The sequence below is a fragment of the Lactuca virosa genome, chromosome 4, assembly GCF_052849685.1.
Source record: "Lactuca virosa cultivar CGN04683 chromosome 4, Lactuca_virosa_CGN04683_v6, whole genome shotgun sequence".
NCBI classification, from domain to species: Eukaryota; Viridiplantae; Streptophyta; class Magnoliopsida; order Asterales; family Asteraceae; genus Lactuca; species Lactuca virosa.
In genome coordinates this window covers 201,872,182-201,893,237 of record NC_136429.1, presented here as the reverse complement: position 1 = coordinate 201,893,237, position 21,056 = coordinate 201,872,182, and the positions used below count along the sequence as shown (strand labels likewise).

Below are 21,056 nucleotides of genomic sequence, written 5' to 3'. Positions count from 1 at the left end.
GAACTTGAATAATTTCTATAGAACATGTAAGTTTAATGAATAAGAATTAATATATAAATAATTGCCAAATAAAATTTCTTTATATGTAAAGTGTTAGAATAATTAACCAGAAATCAAGTAATTAGTAAATTACCACTTTACCATAGCTACCAGCTCCAATGTTACACTCTTGAACATACTCATTCACCATTTTCCTCCCATTTTCATCGTAAAAGTAACAAAAAATATAAGAAACTTTTGGTAAAAAATGAAAAGAAACTCAAATTGAAAATCAAGATTACCTCTGATCGAATAACTTTGTGGGTTTCCTTAACAGGAAACTCCCTTGTAACACCCTGATTTCCAATAAATTATTTAAATACAAGTGCAAATATTTGAATAATTATATAATTAGGAGCAAGGAACCATTTGGGTTTTAATTAGTTTGAAAATGGTACTTATAAGCTTGTTTTCTTCAAGGGACCATTTAATTAATTGAAGGTATAATAATATAATATTAATTGGTATAAAGGTCCAAGGGGGTATTATGCTATTTTCAAAACTTGGTTTGTTAAAGAAACCCAAGGATGGGTTAAATCTGTCAAATATCTAAACTTAAGGGGCTATTTCTGCCGATTTTGGAAAACTATCGTTTCCTTGTTCCCTACATCGCGACAGCGGGTGGAGGGGGGAGACCTTCATCGCATTTTGTTTGTATCTGCAGCGTATCTCGTATTTAATCGCACAAACCCTAAATCATTGAGTGAGTGTGTGTTTGTGCGGCTGGAGAGTGAGGGGAAGAGTGGGAGATCGAGAAAAAGAGAGAGAAAGAGGAGGCGGCTGCCATCATCGGAACAACTGTTGGGCACCGGGTCTGCCTACTGAGGACGTCATAGGAAGGTGAGTAAGGAATGAGTGGTTGTTCCTTCTTTTAGGCAATGAGTGTGTGAGTTGCGAAGGAATTGGAAGGAGATGACGAGAGAAGCCGAGAGATGTATCAGTTTAAGAGAGGGATAATCGGGATTTCTGTGAGATGTCTCCATTGAAATCGAGACTTTGGTTCTCTTTATCCAGTCAAGTGCAGAAGATGGGTTAATATCAGGAGCTCCGGTGGAGAGACAAGAAGAAGATAGTCGCTGTTGCCAAGGGAAGGAAGCACCGCCGGAGTTGGGGGCGTCGCCGGAGACCTGTGGTTCGCCAGAAAATCCCTTGAAGCACAACTATTGTACGTTGGGGATGAAGTACGGTACCTCTTTGACCTTCTTGACCATCTATTTTAAGTGGGCTGCATGTTGGGTTAAGTAATCAATCCTAGTGTGCTTTGTTTTAAGTTAAATGAAAGTAGTCCATGGAGGTTTTGTGTTGGGCCATTTTTTTAGCTGTTGGAATTCTTTTTAGAGAAATAGATATATTTTGACTAAATAAATTTATTTAGTCACCTAGCTTATGGATTTGGCTTGCGATCGTATTTTATAAAAATAAGGCGAATATAAGTGTATTAAGACGTGTTATTAAGTGATATCTAAATTTTGAGCTAAGCAAAGACTAATTGCGTGGTTTTAGGAGTTTGGAGGGCTGGAAATCCATATTAGCCATTTTGGTGGTCCATATGTTATGATTGCTGCTTCAGGTGAGTCTTCTCACTATACTTTACCTAGAGTGGTAATTATGTGTGACCAGAGGGTCTTATGTGCTTGCCTGAGTTATGCATTTTATGTGTGATATGTGTTGTGTGCTATATTATGTGATATTTAGACCGGACCAGAGGGTCCAACGAACTGTGCTATATTATGACCGGATTCGAGGTTCCAATGAACTATGGGACCGGAGGGTCCTCACTTAGACCGGACCGGAGGGTCCAACGAGTAGTGAGACCGGAGGGTTCTCACCTAGACCGGACCAGAGGGTCCAACGAGCCATGGGACTGGAGGGTCCCACTGAGACACATCGGACTGGAGGGTCCTACAGAGTTATAGCATCGAGTGGCTAATATGTGTATGTGGTATTTTGGAAACTCACTAAGCTTCATGCTTACCGTGTTATGTGTTATGTGTTTCAGGTACTTCTCAGGATCATGGGAAGGCACCGGCTTGACTGTACACACGAGATGGAGTTGTGTTCGAGGATCCTGAATTTTATTTAAATAATTATGAACACGTGTTTTTGATAATTGATATATTGAGATTTTGTGATATGTGTTGATGATATTTATGTGATTTTAAAAATGAAAAATTTGTATGAAAATTTACGGTGTTACATCCCTGCAAATTAATCCGTTTTCTGTCCTGTAAATAAGAATCTCTTGACAGGTTTTAGCAGGGTTTCTAAGATCTTCATGATCCCATTTTTCAGTATCTGTCATGTTGTCAGTATATGAATGATGATCTTCTTCTTCTTCTTCTTCTTCCTTATCTTCTTCTTCCACCTCTTCATTTAATAACACATGTAGAACATGATTTCCCTCTTGTACCCTTGGCCTCTGATTCTTGTGTTTTTTTACAAATGAAAACCCAAAACAACCACAACAGCCAATTTATGTTACAATTGCAGCTGATTATCCCTGAATGAACATGAGTAGTTGATGTTGTTAAATACTCTGTGATTTCAAATAGTCTAGAGAAAACGTTTATCAGCTTATGTAGAATAAAAGTTGAGCAAAAACAAGTCAACTTAAGCAAGCAATACCTTTGGAATAAAATAAACCCCTTTATTCCAACACAAGAGAATGAAGGAATAAATAATTGAGCATTGACTTTTTAAAACAGGACATCTGTCAAACATAATACACACTTGCAGAATAATATCAGTACAAAAATTAAAAAAAAATTATACATGATGTGAGAAAGAAGAACATAGGCGTATGAGTATGGATATTTTAGGGTTTACGTTAGAATCGATTGAAATTGAGAAAAAGTAGTAATGCTATAACCGTTTGACCAAACAATTATTATGTATCCAATAAACAAATTGTATAATCTCATTCAATAAACACGAAGGTAGATTCTAGGACAACAAAAAATGGAAACAGTAAGCGAGAGAGGGAGTCCGAGCTAGGGTTACGAGGAGAGTCAGGTAGATATTGGGAAGCGAGAAAAATAGATGGTAACACACTTGGACTGAAGAAAAATACATAACACTATCGCATATTTTTCTCTGGTTGATCGATATGTATACAAATGGATGTTTGACGGTGGTTGCTTGAAATGTGATTAATCAGTGAATCGCAAAAGCCATCACTTACCACCAGGTAGTGTTTACCTCTGAAATGTGATTAATTCCTCTTCGATTTCTGTTTTTGTGTTGAAATCATGTTTAGGGTTAGTGTTCATTCTCCTCTTCGTATCCTGTAACTTCGATTTCCCTCCAGGTTGTAAGGCCAAAATATGTTTCGCATTTCATATGGTGTATTATTCATTAAAAGTAATTAATTATAAATTATTAAGTTTAATATTTTTAATTATATTCACAATTACACAATATAAACAAATATCAAATATTGATTTTACATTATTTATAAATGTAAAATTTTTTCAATTGACTTATTTTTTATAAAAAAATAATACATTAATAAATTCATTCTTATTTTTTATGTGCATTCTAATAAAACATTTAAACAAATTACATAATTTTATTGTATTGTTTTTGCTAATCCATAACAAAAATACTTAAAGTGTATAGATTAACAAAACATTGTTAACGTAGACAAAACATTGTTAACGCTTCTTTGAGTTCTTCATATTTATGGCAACATTGCAAAGTGTATAGATTAACAAAAAACATGAGGCTAACTGTTGGAAGTGATCAATATGATATAGAAAAAATAAGAGATTTTGCAAATTGGTTATTGGATATAGGAGAAGGAAAACTCGGTGGTCCGAACGATGGCGAAACGATTATCGATATTCCGGATGATATTCTCATTGATGATCCAAATGATCCTATAGGTTCATTAATTGAGTTTGTATATCCTTCAATTTTGGAGAAGTATAACAGTACAAATTATTTCCAAGAAAGATCTATACTTGCTCCAAAGAATGAAGTTTTTCAGGAAATAAACGACCGTTTGCTTAACAAGTTTCCAGGAGATGAGGTTGAATATTTAAGTTCAGATAGCCTATATCGATCCGAATTTGTCCATGATCAGTTTGATGCAAATTTATACTCGCCTAATGTATTAAATGGTCTTAAAGTATCTGGTCTACCAAATCATAAGTTAGTTTTAAAAATTGGTGTTCCAGTAATGTTACTGAGAAATATTGATCAGAAAAACGGCTTATGTAATGGCACAAGACTACAAGTGATATCATTGGGCAAACGTGTTACTGAGGCACGTATAATATCTAGAACTAATATTGGAAACCAGACTATTATTCCAAGAATGTCTTTAAGTCCATCAGAAAAAAAATTCCCTTCAAATTCACAAGAAGACAGTTTCCTTTGGCCATATGTTTTGCAATGACTATTAATAAGAGTCAAGGACAATCGTTATCGAAGGTTTGTTTGTTTCTCAAAGATCCGGTTTTTTCACATGGACAATTGTATGTTGCGTTATCTAAAGTTCAAACCAGAGAGGGATTGAAATTATTAATTTTAGATAAAGATGGTAGACTCACAAATAAAACTTCCAATGTTATTTATAAGGAAGTTTTTCTCAATTTATAACCAACTTTGTTGTAGCATATTTTACTCATTTTTAGCAAATCACACTTCGGTTCTGTTTGATTTAGGTCTGACTGGGTCAGGTCAGGCATTTTGTCTGACCCAGTCCGATCCAGCCCGTTTGATTTGCACATCTTTCCATCTGACCGTGTACTTTTCCATCTGACCGAGACCTTCACAAAAAGTTGCTGACTGAGAAACTTCCCAAGCTTACCCCTCGTCCATCTCCTCCGATCTTTAGCCAAATCGCTCCCCTTCTCAGTGACGAAAATCATCATCCTTGTTGCCATCGCCATCGCTTCCTTCTTCCATCGTTGCCACCACCATCGAAAATCCTCCATCATCGTCGTTGCCATCGCTTCCTACTTCCATCGATGTCATCGCTTCTTCTTCTATCGAGAAAATAGGTATGTCCCTTTCTCTATCAATCGATCTGCAATTGTTCTTTAATTTTGGATTATATGCCATGAATTAAAATCGACCATTAACATCCACCATTGTTGCTTCTACTTTATGTTTTTTTATGCTGATTTTGTTGGTTTGTTCTATCTGAATTAATGAATATTGGAATTTATGCATTTAAATATCATTCAATTGATAAATCAATCTACAAGTACATAATTCTGATTTAGATTGGTTTCTGATTCCTACTTAAATACATAGATGGTCTTCGGTTCTTCTTACGTGTCTTGTTCAGTTCGGGTCAAATTCATTGTTGTTGATGCAACATTTTAAAGCCTTATAGAAAGCTCCTTCCTATAAAGCATACTTTGGAGGTTTTTTATTTTTGGTTCAGGTCTGGACCATTTTGCCCTTGAGGATTATTCATTCCTGTTGTGTGTTCCCTAAAGCTGTTGTGTAGAGTTAAAGCAATTGTGGATCACCAATTGTATTTACAATGTTAATTCATGTAGTCTAATGTATTTTACCTACCATTGACCATTTTACCCATTTTGCTGTTAAGAGGCATTCTGGGCCTAATACGTTGCTGTTGATGTGCTGAAATATTAACTTACCTGCATAAAATTCATTTACTAGTGTTCAGGTTGCTGGTCTAATTCTTTTTGGTTAGTGTCTTTACCATTTTGCCCTTGGTGATAATTTTTTTATAATCTCATTATAAAGATTGAGAACAAAAGGTGTAATAAAAAGTAAAAAACAAAATGTGGACATTTTCTTTATACTTGGAAGCTGTTGCAAACTTGCAATACTTCCTCAATTGGTTTTGCTTCAAAGAACAAGAAATATCGATAATTTGACTGGTCAATATGTATTTCTTCTAAGGTAATGCATTTCTCCTTTACACTTTTATTCATATTCATAATATAATGTGATGAAAAAAATATTAAAAAGAAAAGTTTTTTTATCCTTTTGTGTTATATTAAAAACATATAAATTGTGGTAAAAAAATTTGTTACATATCTTGCAGCTTGGATAGTAGGACTAGTTCAGACATTGATGTATGCTGATTTCTTCTACTACTATTTTGAAAGGTAATATAATTTTAAACTAGTATTTTTTTTTATAAAACTTGGATGAAAATGTAAATTTTGAAATGTTTTTTTTGTATGAACACAACTGGAAGAACAATGTGAAACTTCAATTACCAGCTTGAGGTTATGATAATATGATAGAGGCAGGAGATACTTGATAGTGTTCTAAGAATCCTTACCTTATTATATACTTTGTTTTTTACTTTTTATTACACCTTTTGTTCTCAACTCTTTATAATGAGATTGTAACTTTAAGAGTGGGTGCACTTGACTCAATAGTTTTTTGAACTCAAGACATGTTATGTCTTCAAATAAATGGGTAAATAAAGCTAAAATTTGTTGTAAAAACATTATTTATCTTTTGTAGACTCAAGATGACGGTATTGCTTTGTGAAATGTAAACTTGTGATGTTTGGTTATATTATTTGGTGTGGATTTATTATTATTATTATTATTATTGTGTGTTGTTGTTGTTGTTATTATTATTATTATTATTATTATCTTTATTATTATTATTATTATTATTATTATTATTATTATCAGGGTAAAATGGTCATTTTGCATCAGTCAGCACGTTTAGTCAGATGAACAATCAAACAACATGATTTCTTACTCAGTCAGAATTTCTTACTCAGACAGACATTTCTCAGTCAGCACTTTCTCAGTTAACAACTATCAAACGGGGCCTTCATCTATCATATTTATTTATATTTATTTATTGTATTTTTTTATGTTAATTTTATTACAAACATCTTTTCTTTGTTTTGTATCGAATCAATTTTGATGTTTTTTTTGGGTTTTTTTGTCGTTACTTAAACGTATGTTGCATCATATAAAGTAACGACTTTTATAAAATATGTGAATTTACATTTGTAATTAAATACTTAATGTTTAAAAATTTACTAAAAATAGAGAACATATCATAAGAAAAACACCACCATTGAACGGATTTCAAGGTTAATGCCAGTAAGCCTAAAAATGAAACACATGACGTAGTAAATCAAGGTAAAGTTTTGAAAAAAACAGACGAAAACAACAATAATTTTCTATTAATCTAACGAAATTAACACCATGAACGATTAAGAAGGAGTAAAAAGTAAGGGTTTTAAAAATATCAATTTGTAATTAAATACTTACCATTTATTGTGTAATTAAATACTTACAAATCAAAAAGTTATTAAAAAAATACAATATAAGTTTTTTAACTTAATAATATATTATTTATTACATAATTAAATTTTAAATTCTATTTAACATTAATATTCGTGGGTTCCACGAGTTTTTACCTAGTAATTTATATAAATTAGAAGATTGAAATATATTAGAAATATATTTTTTAATGGCAAAAATAAAATAAGATTGGAGATAGAAATATATTTATCCTATTTTTCACTATGTTTTATGGAAAAAATGGAAATGGTCATGTGAAGGGGTAGATATGAAAGGCTTTATGAAAAAACAAAAAGACACGCTATGCCCTAAAGGCTTAAACTCTTTCTCTCTCGCCCTCCGACATTCGTTCTTCTCTACAGGGGATTGTCCAGCCACGCTACTAGACCTCCGGCGCCACCCTCCCAGACCTCCGTTGCCACCCTTCCAGACCTTTGGTCCGACAGCAAGGCATCAGGTTTGGCTTTCGTTTTCTCCGGTCTTTGAAAAAAAAGACACGCTATGCTGAAATCTTGCTGATTTCTTTTATTTCTGAAATATTGCTGATTTGTGATTCGTTCTTTTCCAATCGTCTGAAATCTTGCTGATTTGTTATATTACCAAAATGTTGCTGTGAAATCTTTTCTGAAATTCGACCACTCCTAAATTTTCTGAAATCGATTTTTTGAAATTTAGTTTCTGAAATCGATTTTCGCATAACCATGCGTTCCCAGCTCAACCCAAGTGTAGTTTCAAGAACATTACCGACTATTACAGGCTCCCCTTTTGACCAATCCAGGTTGAATGTAGCTTTACATAACTGCTGATCACCACCATTACTTTCTTTCACAAAATCCGAACAAGAGCAATGTTGTTCAAGCATCTCTCGCATATCTTCCGGTTTATGCATCTTTAAGAGCTTTTGTGTTTCATCCCCAATTCAAAAATTGAAGTTTTACAGCAATTACTGCATACATCCATCAGGTAGTAAGAAAGATAGGATATCATTATATGTAAACCCTCACATACTTGCACAAACATTACAATGACATACCAGTTTATTCATCCCAAACACCTTTTAAAATACTAAAAAGTATTTGGAACATGATTACCTCAACAAATGTACTCTCTTTAGTCTTTACCAAGAAGATAAAGGGATGAAGATATGAGATAAAGTTGTGGATATTTTAATCATGGGGAAATTGTTTCTACTTGCCAGGTATGCAACTACCTATTTCTTTCTTTCATAGCCTTAGCCGTATCATGAGTACCCCTACAATGTCATAATTCTAAATATTAATTTGTAGGTGTAGAAAACGTTATAATCACCAAGAATTATGGATTTATATGAATAAAACTTGGTGATAAGTTATGTTATAATAGATTTTGGAAAAAATTACTATTTATGAGAAAATGAGATTTAAGACAATATACTAGGAAATTATTAATTGAGATTTCGAACAAGCGGAAAATATTTAAGATGATAAATTCTATCACAGTGGCAATATAACCTAAAGGACCCAAAGAATGAATTACAACACTAAAGTTGCGTTTAGTTACGGAAAAACAATTTTCATTTTCTGTTTTTTGTTTTCCCTTTTCAGTTTTTGTTTTCCGTTTTCAGTTTTCATTGGAAAATTTAGAAAACGCGTTTAGTTAAAACTTATTCATTTTTCATTTTCAGTTTTAGAAAATTAGAAAACGTGTTTAGATGTGTACTTTTCTATCTGTTTTCATTTTTAGAAAACAGTAGCGGAGGTAGGGTGTGGGTGGGGGCGACGGCGGGGGGAAGTGGTGGTGTGTGTGTTTGTATGGGTGGGGGTGGGGGTGGGGATGGGTGTAGGTGTGTGTGTATGTGTGTGTGTGTGTGGGGGGGGGGGGTTGTGGGGGTGGGCCTGGGAGTGGGTGGGTGTGGGTCGGTAGGGGTGTGGTGAGTTGGGGGTGTTAATGTGGGGGTAGGTAGAGGTGGGTGGTGTAGGAGTGAGTGTGTGTTTATATTTTAGAAAAATTTTGGAATTAGAAAAATGTGGAAAACAATGATTATCAGTTTTCCAAAAATTTCTAACTTCTTTGTAATTTTAGAAAACAGAAAATTTTCATTTTCCGTGAAAAATTTAGAAAAAAAGACGAACTAAATGCGTTTTCAAAATTTTCATTTTTCTTGGAAAATTTTCCGGAAAACGGTCCATTTTTCCGTAACTAAACGCACCCTAAGGCTTTCCGGTATGAGGGTGTTTCCGCGCGTGAAGAGTTGACGTGGAGGCGATGTCCACGCATAAACACCGCCCCAAGGTGCGTGCGTAAGGGTGATGCGGATTTAGGACACATTTCTGATACGTAAAAGTATTTTAGGACACATTTCTGATACGTAAAAGTATGTGTCCAAAAAATAATGTCATCTCTCAAAATGTGAAGGATTTAGGACACACATTTCTGTATGCCCTAAAATTAATATAATAAAAAAAACACGGAGGGCACCCATGATAAAAACGCGTGTCGTGTACATCATGTAGTTTTATATTTTTTTAACAAAACGCGCGTCCATGAATTCTTTGGTTCAAGTACTATCTCCATTTCTCCATTTCGATCTCTCTCTCAAAACATCAAACAAGTTGAAAAGATTCGAGACGGTGGCTTGAGGGAAAGAATAGGGCAACGACGGTGGCTCTAAAGAAAAAAGACGCCACACCGGTGACTTTAGGGATGGAAGATAACAACGATGAGTGGGTCAACCCTCATGAAATCGATCCACACTTGCTACCTTTCTCCTATCTTTCTCTCCCTCCCTTCTCTTTCACCATAATCATCTTCTTAGTCATTCACAAAATTTTCAACATGAAAATCGTTGTTTCACATTTCAGCCATTCATATAAATCCTCGATTATTCAATTCGATTTCGAACCCTACCTACATCATCATCCTTGAAAAACCCTAGCACATCATCCCTAAAACGCCCAATAGAAAAACCCAGATTTAAATCTCTAATTGGTTCAGATGATGATGATGGGAACTTGGATGAATTCGCACCTTCTTCACCTTCCGGTTTGACTTCATGGCATTGTTGATTCAAAGTTTTAGGTAATATTTCTTGATATTGTTATCCTTAGATCTCTTCAACTATCTTCAATTGATCGCTTTTTCTTCCATCACCACCACTCCTCTTCTTCTTTACTCGATTCCCAGGATTGATTCATGAAATCGGTTTCATAAAATCTATTTACAAAATGCAATGGGCATTTGGGCTCATAAAATTAAATTGGCCTTGTAATTGCAAAAAGGATTGTATGACAACCCGATTCGAAGTTGTTCGCAACTGAAACATACAAATTGATTCATATATGCAGTTATATTTGGCGCCTGTAAATGGAAGTTTTCGGGCGTCGGAGAAAGCGTAGGGATCCATGGAGGTTAATTGGCCGGAGCACGGTGTCCTTCATCTGTGTTTGCTTGGCGCAGTTAGCCCTTTACTTGATATCTTCCTTCTTCGCCTCTTTCAGTATTATTCTACCTTTTATATTCTCAGGTTCGCTATCTGTATCTATGAGTATCTATGTATGTGATAGTGGTGATTTTTATTATTACGATTTCGAATTAATTTTGAGGTTTTCTGTGCTCAGTGATGGCATTGATAGGGATGGCAACATTAGGGAGAAGATGCAAGAGGTTATTTGGACTGCGTGGTTCAGCTCCTGCCTTTGTGATTGTGAATCTATTGTTCATTTGGTGTGCTTATGTGATTGTAATTCGACAAGGTAACCTCTTGATTTCAGCCGTCTGTTATGCTTTACTCCCGATCGCATTTGTCTTTTTGACTGTGTTTATTTAACTTTAAAATTGATAACCAAGCTAACAAGCAAATCAAACAGAGGAGTAGGAATCATAACATCTTCTTTCATGTTTATCCAACCAACTACTCTATTTTACAGCCGTCTCTTCTTTATTGGACATTGTCTTCAATGTAGAGTTTATTATGCTCCAAATCGGTCTATATAGGTCTGTATATGTTACATCGTGCTTAATACCTGTTCTTATAGTCAAAATGTCATTTCACACATAATACATGGGTGTCTTCTTGATGGCAGAATCCTATCAGGTGATCCTGGTTTTGTTAATTGTAAACCTCCTAATGAAAACCCAGATTCTCTCTCCAACAATGAAACATATCAGGAGGTAACCAACTAACTATCACTAATTCACTACAAGTTATTCCTATTTAAATTGCTAAATGTTGATGATGATCCTGTTTACTCATTTAGGGATCAGAGCTCCTAATATCTGACATGGATCAGGGATGCCCCTCTAATGAGGTTGCTATTATACTTCCTTTACTTTTGAGGTGTTATATATAAACTGAAGATGTTGAAGTACTTATTATTTTTGTTATAACAGAGTTCATTATTACTTCAAAGGGTAAGATATTGTAAGCATTGTGATGCATATGTTAAGGGATTTGACCACCATTGTCCTGCTTTTGGGAATTGTATAGGTAACAACTTTAACACATTATTGCAGTTGAATGTTATGTTAAGAACCATCTTTAGATAATTGGGATGCTATTGTTTTAATACAGGCCAAAACAATCATCTACTTTTCATGATTCTCCTAGCAGGATTTATAACAGCCGAGGCTTGTTACATTATGGGTGCATCTCAGAGTAAGCTTACATCTGCAAAACAAGATTTCTAATTTTGCTTATCTTGAAAGGTCATCTTTCTCACATCTTCATCTTAAATTCCAGTTTTGTCTGAGAGTAAAGAGATGGTATGCCACTGTTTTCCCAACAACCATTTTGAATCTTGTTATATGGCAAACTTGTAATTATTTTGATATTGTATCCATAAGGTTGGTTGGAATGAAACATTAGTTTCTAGCACAATGATATTTTCCATTCTGCAAGTGCTATGGCAGGTGCATACTTGGTTTCCATTACATTCTATTCTTGGAGATAATACTTATATACCATACATATTGACCTTTTATTTTATGAAATTATTAGGGGGTATTTTTGACATGGCATATATATTGTGTGTGTTTCAATATCAGAACAGATGAGTTTGTAAGTTCTATAATCTTTATGACCATATATATATATATATATATATATATATATATATATATATCTATGTTACCATTGGCTGGATTAATATTATTTAAAAAATATTTGAGAAAATGATGTCATACTTGCAGATATACTGGAAAAGATATCCAGAGTTCCAGCATATTGTACAGCTTCAACCAGGTACATTTAATTATGTGCATCCATTATTTTAAACAAAAAAAATGGCACTTTGACTTTTGAGCCAAATGTATTATATATGAAAAGTATATGTAATATGTATGCTGCTGTTATGGGTAAAGATATGTAACTGCATTGAAATTCTCGTAAAAAGTGAAGTATATTTTCCATATTGGTAAAAAGAGTATGTGACCATTTACTGAATAATATTTGATCATTCAGGGGAGACGATAACAACAACAAAGTTTATAAATCCATATGACAAAGGAATTTTGCAGAATTTGAAGGAGTTCATTGATGCCAGAGGCTAAACGAATTGAAGTTTATTGTTGTTGTAAATTAGTTAAAGCATCAAGTTTTAAGGTAATGTTCATATTTTATCATCACCTTTAGTTATATTTGTTCTTGAATATAGATTAATAAGTTTCTTGAAAGTAAACAGTTCAGTAACACACGATTTTATTGTCTGACAAACAAGTTACACATTTACTTATAGTTGAAAATAGGATAAGGTCATTAGTAAATATTCAATTTTTTTGTAATTGTCAATTTGGTTGTCAACGTTATGTACTTATTTGAAGGTAAGTTATCTGTGGTAAGTGGGACCTACATTCCTATAGTTATTTTTTCCTTATGTATTTATTGTTAGATCATATGCTATTGTGTATATCCAAATCATAAGATATATTTTTTAATGTAAACAACGTTTTTAAGTGGTATGATGAAGATGAACCTAACACAACTAACATGACAACATCTATTTATACTAACTGATGAGGGGCAAAATGGTCACTTTGAACATAAAAGCAATTAGTGATGACTATATATCCACTTGAGAATGATAAAAGAAAAAAAAATCAAAAAAATGATCCTCTAATTACCTGTTTGAAGTCATACCGGATATGATACCAACTTTACTTAATTAGAAAGTGGATCTAATTATGTGCACATCTAAAACACATCTGGTTTCCATTTAATAGTATATATCTGTAGTCTTCGATCTTTACTTTGTTGACAGTGAATATAAAAGGCAAATAAGCTTCATGGAGAATTTTTATTGAGATTTTCTATAACAAAAAATCTAAATCTTTTATTTAATTTAAAATATGATTTTCTATATAAAAGAACGAGAATGTCATGTCCTTTATGGTGTCCCTCCATTTGCTTCCTCATCTTACTGTACCTAGTGGTATTTTCCCTAAAACAGGAAATTACATCATTTTGTCCTTAATTCCCATTTTTCCTTTGCTCCTCTACCAATGATGCAAGAATGGTTCCAGAGTGTTATCAGTTGACTTTTTCAACATGTGAGTTGTTGCATCTTTAGCCTTAATTACATTTATGACTTCTGACTTAATTTATATACCTGTATATGGTGTTTATAGAGCCTTAATTACATTTATGACTTCTGACTTAATTTATATACCTGTATATGGTGTTTATAGAGAATTATCTGTTGTGATGGAGCTGTTGATGTTATTGATTCTAACAAGGTTTGATGAGACCTAGCTCCATGTCTTTCCTAATTTAAATGTTGTAGAGAATTTAAGTGATGCATTGAACATGATTGACAGGATATTGTGATGTATGTGAACTCTCCTAGAGGATTGCTGGTATGGCCATCTTTGACACCATGAAACATATGTGAAACAAGGTGTCCCTTAATAGCAATGTAGTATCAGGTTATACAGGAAAACCTCTTAATATCAATGTATTACAATTTTTTGATAACTTCTTTGACATGACGTTATTGTATGAAATTGTTTTTTTTTTTTGGTATATATTTGTTTACATATTTTTGTATTATGCGTAAATGAGTATTGTAAAGGCACGTCGTAAATGCATATCGTAAATGGCTGTTGAAGTTTATGACATGCAAATACGTGTCATCTTCATTTATGACATGGACTTTAATGATACACAATGCACGTCATAAATGTGCATCGTAAAGTTACGACACACAAATGTGTATCGTCTTTCTTTATGACAGGGCCTTCCTTAACACGCAATGCGTGTCGTAAGTTTATGACATGCAAAAGCGTGTCGTCTTCCTTTATGACATGACCTTTCTTGCCACGCATTTGCGTGTCATCTGTGGCTTTTACAACATGCAATGCGTGTCATCTGTGGCTTTTACGACATGCAATGCGTGTCATTAAAGAGTATTTTTGTAGTAGTGATTTTTTTGACATTAGATTAAATAAAAAACATAATTATTAAACATAAATAAGTATTTTACATTACTTAAAAAACATAGAAATTTATAACATAAATTACAAAAAAAACATAAAAACAGAGAAATTTAAAACCTAAATTACTAAAAAAACATAAAACATAGAAAATAAAACATAAGTATTAAAAACCTTAGAACCTAATTGCCATATTTGTGACATTCGGACCTTGTAAGTTTCCTCTTTAACCCTCATAAAAAATCTTTGCATTATTGGTCCCTTGGCTAGTACGCGAGGCGTACTCTATGAGTATGCTTATCGTACTAGCTGGAGCTTAATCGCGGGCATCGCCCATGTACGCTGGGCGTACTCATGCTAGAGGCAAACTCTAATTTTTAGGGTTTGTACCCTATTTAAATCCCTTAAGTCCCTCATAATCTTCATCCTCTCAGCATCTATTGTCCTTTTAGTGTCAAATTCGAACCCTAACCCTTTTGCATGCATTTTTGAGCTTACCTTGGTGATTTTGGTGATCTTTGTTGGTTTTGAAGAACAAGGAAGGAACTTGTAGATCCAGAAGTTTGGCACCATTTCTAGCTCTTTGAATGTATAAAGTTTGAACCTTGTCAATTATAAGCATATATCTAGGTTTAGGGTAAAATATGACATCTTTTGGTCCCATGGTTTGACTTGTTAGTGTATGAGAAACTTCAGACCATTTCAGCTATCCTTTTGGACTCTGGAGGTGTTTTGAGTCATAAAAATCTTATCTTGATGGTTAAGCCACAACCATGCAAGAGTTAGGAACCATCCAAGTGTGTTTATAGACTTAATTCATGGTTTGAGTCCCATCCATGAATGCAAAAGCATAAAGTTTGCAACTTTATGGCTTAGGACGTTTCTAGGGGCTTGGATCTAAGTTTTGGACGTTAGGTCTTAATGGATTAAGTCATGAAGGTGGTTTTGGGTTGGAAGATCTGTACGCTGGGCATACTCCCATATACGCTGTGCGTACTGGGTACTGGGTCAACACCCCGACTCCAGGTCAACACCAGCGTACGTTGGGTGTACATGCCGAGTACGTCGCGTGTACGCAGTCAGTGGGTCAAAAGGATTTTGGGCTTTCGGTTTTGTTGGGCCTTGAACTTGTCTAGGTTGGGCCTTAGGCCCAACTGTTGTAAGAAGGCATTTTGGCCTAGGACCATGTTAGATGTCTTTGGGCCATATTGGGCCTTAGAAGCCTTTTGTTGGGCTTGGATACTTTTGGATTATTATGGATTTGGGCCTTGAAGGAAGGAGGCCCAATAAGGCAACGGTAAAGGAACCTTTTTGCCTTAAATCAAGGATTAGGGTTTTGGACCTTCGGGTTAGAATGTGACCTAATTGCTAATTAGGATTTTATGCTTGTGCGATAGGGATATGAATTCGCGAGTCATCCGTTGAGTACGATTTGACACCTACAGTCTGAGGTGAATCTTCCTTCGCAGTAGCCGTGGGTCGAAGGCACCAAGGTCGGCACACTAGTTTATGTATAACATGATTATTGTCTTTGTGATAATTGTAAGTTATGTCTGTATTTGCTTGATGAATCTGTGATTTCTATTATGGTATTATATGGTAGTAGTAGGGGGTGAAACGGACCCGATATCCGGTTGAAATAGATCGAAGGGGATTGCAAGCACCCAGATATGCTTGATAGTATCCGGTTGAGATAGACCGAAGGGGTAGTTAGGCACCCAGATATGCTTGGCAGTATCTGGTTGAAGTAGACCGAAGCGGTAGGCCGACACCCATATATGCCTGGCAGTATGTTTGTTTAGTATGTGGTATTTTGGGGAAATTCACTAAACTTTGTGCTTACAGTTTTCAGTTTCTGTTTCAGGTACTTCCAGTTCGAAAGGGAAGGGCCCAACCTGATCGCACCGCATCACTCTATGTTTTTCCGCACTAGTGACTTTAAGACTTGTACTATGATAACATTTTACTATGATGTACTTTTGACTATTTTGATGTGATTATCATATGATTAACTTGAATTTAAAATTGAAAATTTTATCTGAATTTTTGGGCTGTTACAATATTTTTCACGGACTTGTCGTTGAATTTTTAAAAATGTTGTTAGATTTTCCGAGTCGAGATTCGGTTGGGTCTTTGTGTTTATAATTTGAAGATCGTTAAGTACTATTTTTTTGGCGATTAGCTTCCTCCATTTTTTCATATTTTTTTTAAGAAAAAGTAGAGTTTTTTTTATATTCTTTTCGAAACTATGTCTTCGCTACTTGCTTTTCCGGTTGAAGACGCCTCCCGTTTCCCTTTGTTCTTTCTCAGTGGTAGACGAAGTTGGACTTCCGGTGGACCCCCCCTCGGTGCCGCCGAAGTCATCATTGAGGTTGAAGCCAAAACCCACATCCGACTCAGAAGTTCGTGACCTTTAGTTGGAGCCGGTGCTCGATTTCGAATGTGCCGTCTCCGGATTAAGGATCCATTTTGGGCCCTTAAAACAAACATCCCACGTTTTTTGGTGACCAAATGTTTCACTGCTGTTGGTAAGCTTGTATCGGTAGCATGCAGTTGATAAAATATTGAATTTGTGCATATTTTAAAGATTTTCAAATATGCCATTAAATTTGGTGCAAGCTGGCCACACCATTTTCCATTGACTGCATCGTAGGTCCGTTAAATTTGCCTTTTTAATAACGAGTGAAAGTGGTCCAAAAAACGATTCCAAAAACTTTGTCCCGTTTGCGCATTTCTGGTTTGCACGTCTTGCGATATGAAAATCCAATCTTTCGTTAAAGCTTCCTACTCTTCTTCGCTCTAACCCGTAGCTCTTTTTTTGCCTTTTTTGTTTTTGTTGCAATTTTCTAGACGGTGGTTGTGTTTCTTGGACCGTTTCGTCATCGTCATTGTCGAGGTTTATATGTTGGGATTGCGAAAATGATAATTTAGATGGTTGTGTTTGAAATTGTTGAGGTTGAGAAGGTTGTTGAAAAGCTTGGAATTGAGGTTGATTGAATTGTTGTGGTCTTTGTTGTAAGTAGTAGTTTCGGGGGTATGGAAGGTTGGTGAATAGAGATTGTTGTTGGATTGGGGATGTTAAAATTTGCATGTAACCAAGATGTGCATACGTCTCCGACTTGACACCATTTTCTTTGATGGCTGGAGAAGAAAAGCCTTAGAATCACAGTACAAGAGAAGAAATCCCTTAGACTTCGTCCGGGAGTGATCCCGGAATGCAGCTCCAACGGTCAAGTTAGTTCCTTTCCTTAAGAGTTATAATCTATTCAAGAGGAGGGTAATGGAAGATTATTCGTCCATTCTCTTGGAGGAGAAGGGACCTTTTTATACCCCTCTTTAGGGAAACAGATCCCTGACAATATCTTTTACCTTTTCAGACTCTGCAGGTCGTGGAGGTTTTTCATTGGCGGGACGTGTCCCGCACATGGTTGTTTACTATTGGTGCGACGTTGTCAGGAGGTGGGGTTCAGAGCACTACCCTTCTCTCTCGGGAGCCGGAAGTACTCTTCTGTCCTGTGGGAGACATGGGCCCCAATTCTGGGGGGGGGGGGTGGTTGTCTCTGATTTGTGGAGTTTCGGGGATGAGTGTGCGAGGGCTCTTGGGCAATGGCCCGGGTCTGGCGCTCGCCTAGGTGGCGCTCCTTGATCAGGTTGCTTTCTAGTTGACGCTCCTGTTATCCTTCGATGTATTCTTGGTGAGATATGTCAACAAGTCCCCTAGGCTAGTAAATGCTAACATGTGCTCGGGATAGCTGAATTGTTCTAGCGTGGATTTGGGCACATGTTTGGTGAGAACGGTTCGTGACGCATTTCCGAAGTAATATAGCCGTTCTGGCCAGACAGTTTCTACGATCGGAACGGTTCGGTTCCATCGCTTCACGACTTATTTAAGGGTCCCTATTTTTAGGAATAGTTATGTGCTTCATTTCTCCGTATACTAGCCATCTCGTTTTCCTTTTTCGCTTTTTCTTTCTCCTATGCCTTTCTTCTTTGATTCCCGATGACCTCCATTAGATCTGAAGCCACCCCTACGCCTGAGGAGTTCGAGTCTCTTCAGTTCCGGTATGAGTTTACGCCTGAGCATGGAGTTCAATTCCCGCTAGAGGGGTCTACGATTTATCAACCGCCGATGGGGAAGGTTGGTATTCCGGTGGCAATTTTTGAGGCCGGGTTTCGTCTTCATGTTTTGGACTTCTTCGACGAGGTTATGCGAGAATATGGTTTCTCTATTCACGACTTGACCTCCAACATTGTGAACAAGATAGTGGGGTTTGAGTTGGGGTGTCGGGCGTTGGGCGTCCTTCCCCAACTTCGAGCATTCCAATCTTTCTTCAATTCGTCTACCCATTCGGGTGTTCACACCTATTCTCAGCGCCGCAGTACACATGCCTTTATAGTTAATCAAAAAGCGCCTCGGAAGAACCGGCAGGATCGACGGTTGTGGGTTAACGCCGATTTGGTCGGACCTGGCTATCCTCATGTGCCAATGTCTTCAGATCGGGCGCCCCAATTGCTTGGGGAAAGTATGCCGGTGGCTCACGCTTTAAGAGGGATTTGTTTCAACGGCAGGGATTGGCCAGATTGCGGGTTGGCGGCAGCCGGAATGAGTTCTGCTTGGCGTTCGCGTGGGATGATGCCTCAGTTTTTCGTAGAAAGTGACGGGAAGCGTTACCTTCTTACCCCCCATTCTTCTCCCGTTTTTATGTAAAATTTCTTTGCTGAAGCATGGGGGGGGGGTTGTTTTGTTACTGTTGCAGGTAATGAGAAGCTTCTATCTCATGAATAAATGCTGTGAGGAATTTTAAAAGGGATCTTCAGTATCGTGAGGTCCCTCTGGTGGAGACGCTCCCGACTCTCGTAGGTGTCGGCCGGGTTTTCGTGATCGGTGCCCCAGCCGTTGACCCTGGGTCGAGGTCTGTTTCTCCGGTTCAGCCTGGTCTGATGGGTTTCTCAATGTGCCCCTCAGACGGAGAACCAGGCGCATGCAGCAACCAAGTGTCTTCCAAACGTCAGTTAGTTGCTGTGGATGCTGCCCTTGCAGTAGACGTTGGCGGCAACACTATCGGCATGCGCTTACGTCGAAGGCGCACCATCGACTTTTTACTTTCTAAGTCACCTGTTGTGATTGAAATTTCTGACGGTGACATCCCACAACAAACGGAGGTGGTGGATCTGTGCCCCTCAGGGGGTCAAGTCCTGTGGGCGCTTATTCCGACCCACCTTCTGCTTCAGGTGATGTCCACATGGAGGCCGGTCCTTCGCCCTTGAGCGCTCCTGGTGTATGTCTTCCTGATTGGAATCTTATGCACGATTCCCTTCTATCAGAATAGGGTCCCCCCGTGAGTGGTGTCATCACGCATTTCCTCCGGCTACCTTGAAGTCCCTTAATCTTCTTTGTTATTCTCATATGGTGAACGATGTTCAGTATGCTGCTGCCCAGGTTTCCCCTTACATAGTGGCGACTGTCGAGCGTCTTTGTTACGTGGGGGGCGATTCATCAGAGATAGCTACCGTCAAATCAAAATGTGAGGAGCTTGCGGAGAAGATTTGGCTTCTCGAGGAGGAGCGACGCAAGTTCGATGAACGCCTCCTTGTATTGTTCGTGTAGAAGTCTGCCGCCGAGGATCAGGTGGCAACTTTGGATGGGGAGGTCAATCGACTGTCCTAGAAGGTCCAAAGTTTGAGCTCGAAGAAATATACATTGGCGGAGCGCTTGGCGCTGTGGGACGATCAGTTGGAGGCTGAGGTTTTGAGGAGGAAGGTCTTGGAGGCTGATTTGGCATGGGTCCTTCAAAAGGGGGTGGTTCGCGTGGTTGACCGTGTTGTCGAGAGCAGTGATTTCGTTACGAAACGGTCCCAAAATTATTTCAAAGTTCAAGAAACGTGACTTTGCGGTTTCTCACGTCAAGCTTCCCAAAAATAAACGAACTCCGAACAACTCGAACTCACGCTTCAAGGGTGAGTGCTTATGACAACTTTTTAATTTTTTAATTATTTCGTGGGGGAATACATGTGACTATATACTTTGTTTATACAAATATATTATCCTTTATGCAAAAATACAATAAATGTAGTTTATAAAAATGTTATTTAACATATTGTTACAAATAAACTAGTATAAACTATGCGTATACATATTATGCTTATTTTATCGTGAAATAACTAGTCCACACACAAAATGCTACATGATACAAAAATATATGATTTTTTTATGTGACATTGTATATCATAAAAAACACGTCATAAAACTTTGTGGTATTTCAAGGATTCAAACTATTACTATGCATATATATTTATATGTTTAATTACACAACGTTTATACATGTACACATGTTCATTACTTAGAAACAT

The 21,056-nt window shown here is 36.6% G+C and overlaps 2 protein-coding genes and 1 long non-coding RNA gene across 9 annotated transcripts; all 3 read left to right on the top strand.

Moving 5' to 3' along the window:
- Positions 1–755: 755 nt before the first annotated feature.
- On the top strand, positions 756–2,223 carry LOC145168690 (uncharacterized). Of its 2 annotated transcripts, XR_013742012.1 has the most exons (3): positions 756–1,220; positions 1,543–1,609; positions 2,039–2,223. It is a non-coding gene; the product is annotated as an uncharacterized LOC145168690 (long non-coding RNA). The 2 variants fall into 2 exon arrangements; XR_013742011.1 differs by having other exon boundaries at positions 756–1,609.
- Positions 2,224–3,757: 1,534 nt separating this feature from the next.
- LOC145105509 (uncharacterized) lies at positions 3,758–4,438 on the top strand. The gene has a single exon (XM_079042600.1). The coding sequence runs from the start codon at positions 3,758–3,760 to the stop codon at positions 4,436–4,438; it is 681 nt and encodes a 226-aa protein (XP_078898726.1).
- Positions 4,439–7,582: 3,144 nt separating this feature from the next.
- LOC145107922 (uncharacterized) lies at positions 7,583–14,311 on the top strand. 6 transcript variants are annotated; one of them, XM_079044880.1, is made up of 17 exons: positions 7,583–7,758; positions 10,275–10,358; positions 10,625–10,803; positions 10,898–11,032; positions 11,207–11,273; positions 11,363–11,450; positions 11,537–11,587; positions 11,670–11,766; positions 11,851–11,934; positions 12,019–12,041; positions 12,123–12,188; positions 12,277–12,336; positions 12,468–12,519; positions 12,739–12,879; positions 13,724–13,823; positions 13,962–14,009; positions 14,091–14,311. In XM_079044880.1, the coding sequence occupies exons 3-14, from the start codon at positions 10,644–10,646 to the stop codon at positions 12,825–12,827; spliced, it is 972 nt and encodes a 323-aa protein (XP_078901006.1). In that variant the 5' UTR covers positions 7,583–7,758; positions 10,275–10,358; positions 10,625–10,643; the 3' UTR covers positions 12,828–12,879; positions 13,724–13,823; positions 13,962–14,009; positions 14,091–14,311. The 6 variants fall into 6 exon arrangements, with proteins under 6 accessions (XP_078901006.1, XP_078901005.1, XP_078901010.1 ...); XM_079044879.1 differs by lacking the exon at positions 10,275–10,358; XM_079044884.1 differs by lacking the exon at positions 11,207–11,273.
- The last annotated feature ends 6,745 nt before the right edge of the window (positions 14,312–21,056 follow it).

What these genes read in the sequence shown, in the direction of transcription:
- LOC145107922 (XM_079044882.1), top strand. Translation starts at nt 10,644, where the DNA reads ATGGAAGTTTTCGGGCGTCGGAGAAAGCGTAGGGATCCATGGAGGTTA. An exon ending in TCTACCTTTTATATTCTCAG is followed by an intron (nt 10,804 to 10,897) that starts GTTCGCTATCTG and finishes TTCTGTGCTCAG; the next exon opens with TGATGGCATTGATAGGGATG. An exon ending in TTCTGCAAGTGCTATGGCAG is followed by an intron (nt 12,189 to 12,276) that starts GTGCATACTTGG and finishes TGAAATTATTAG; the next exon opens with GGGGTATTTTTGACATGGCA.
- LOC145105509 (XM_079042600.1), top strand. Translation starts at nt 3,758, where the DNA reads ATGAGGCTAACTGTTGGAAGTGATCAATATGATATAGAAAAAATAAGA.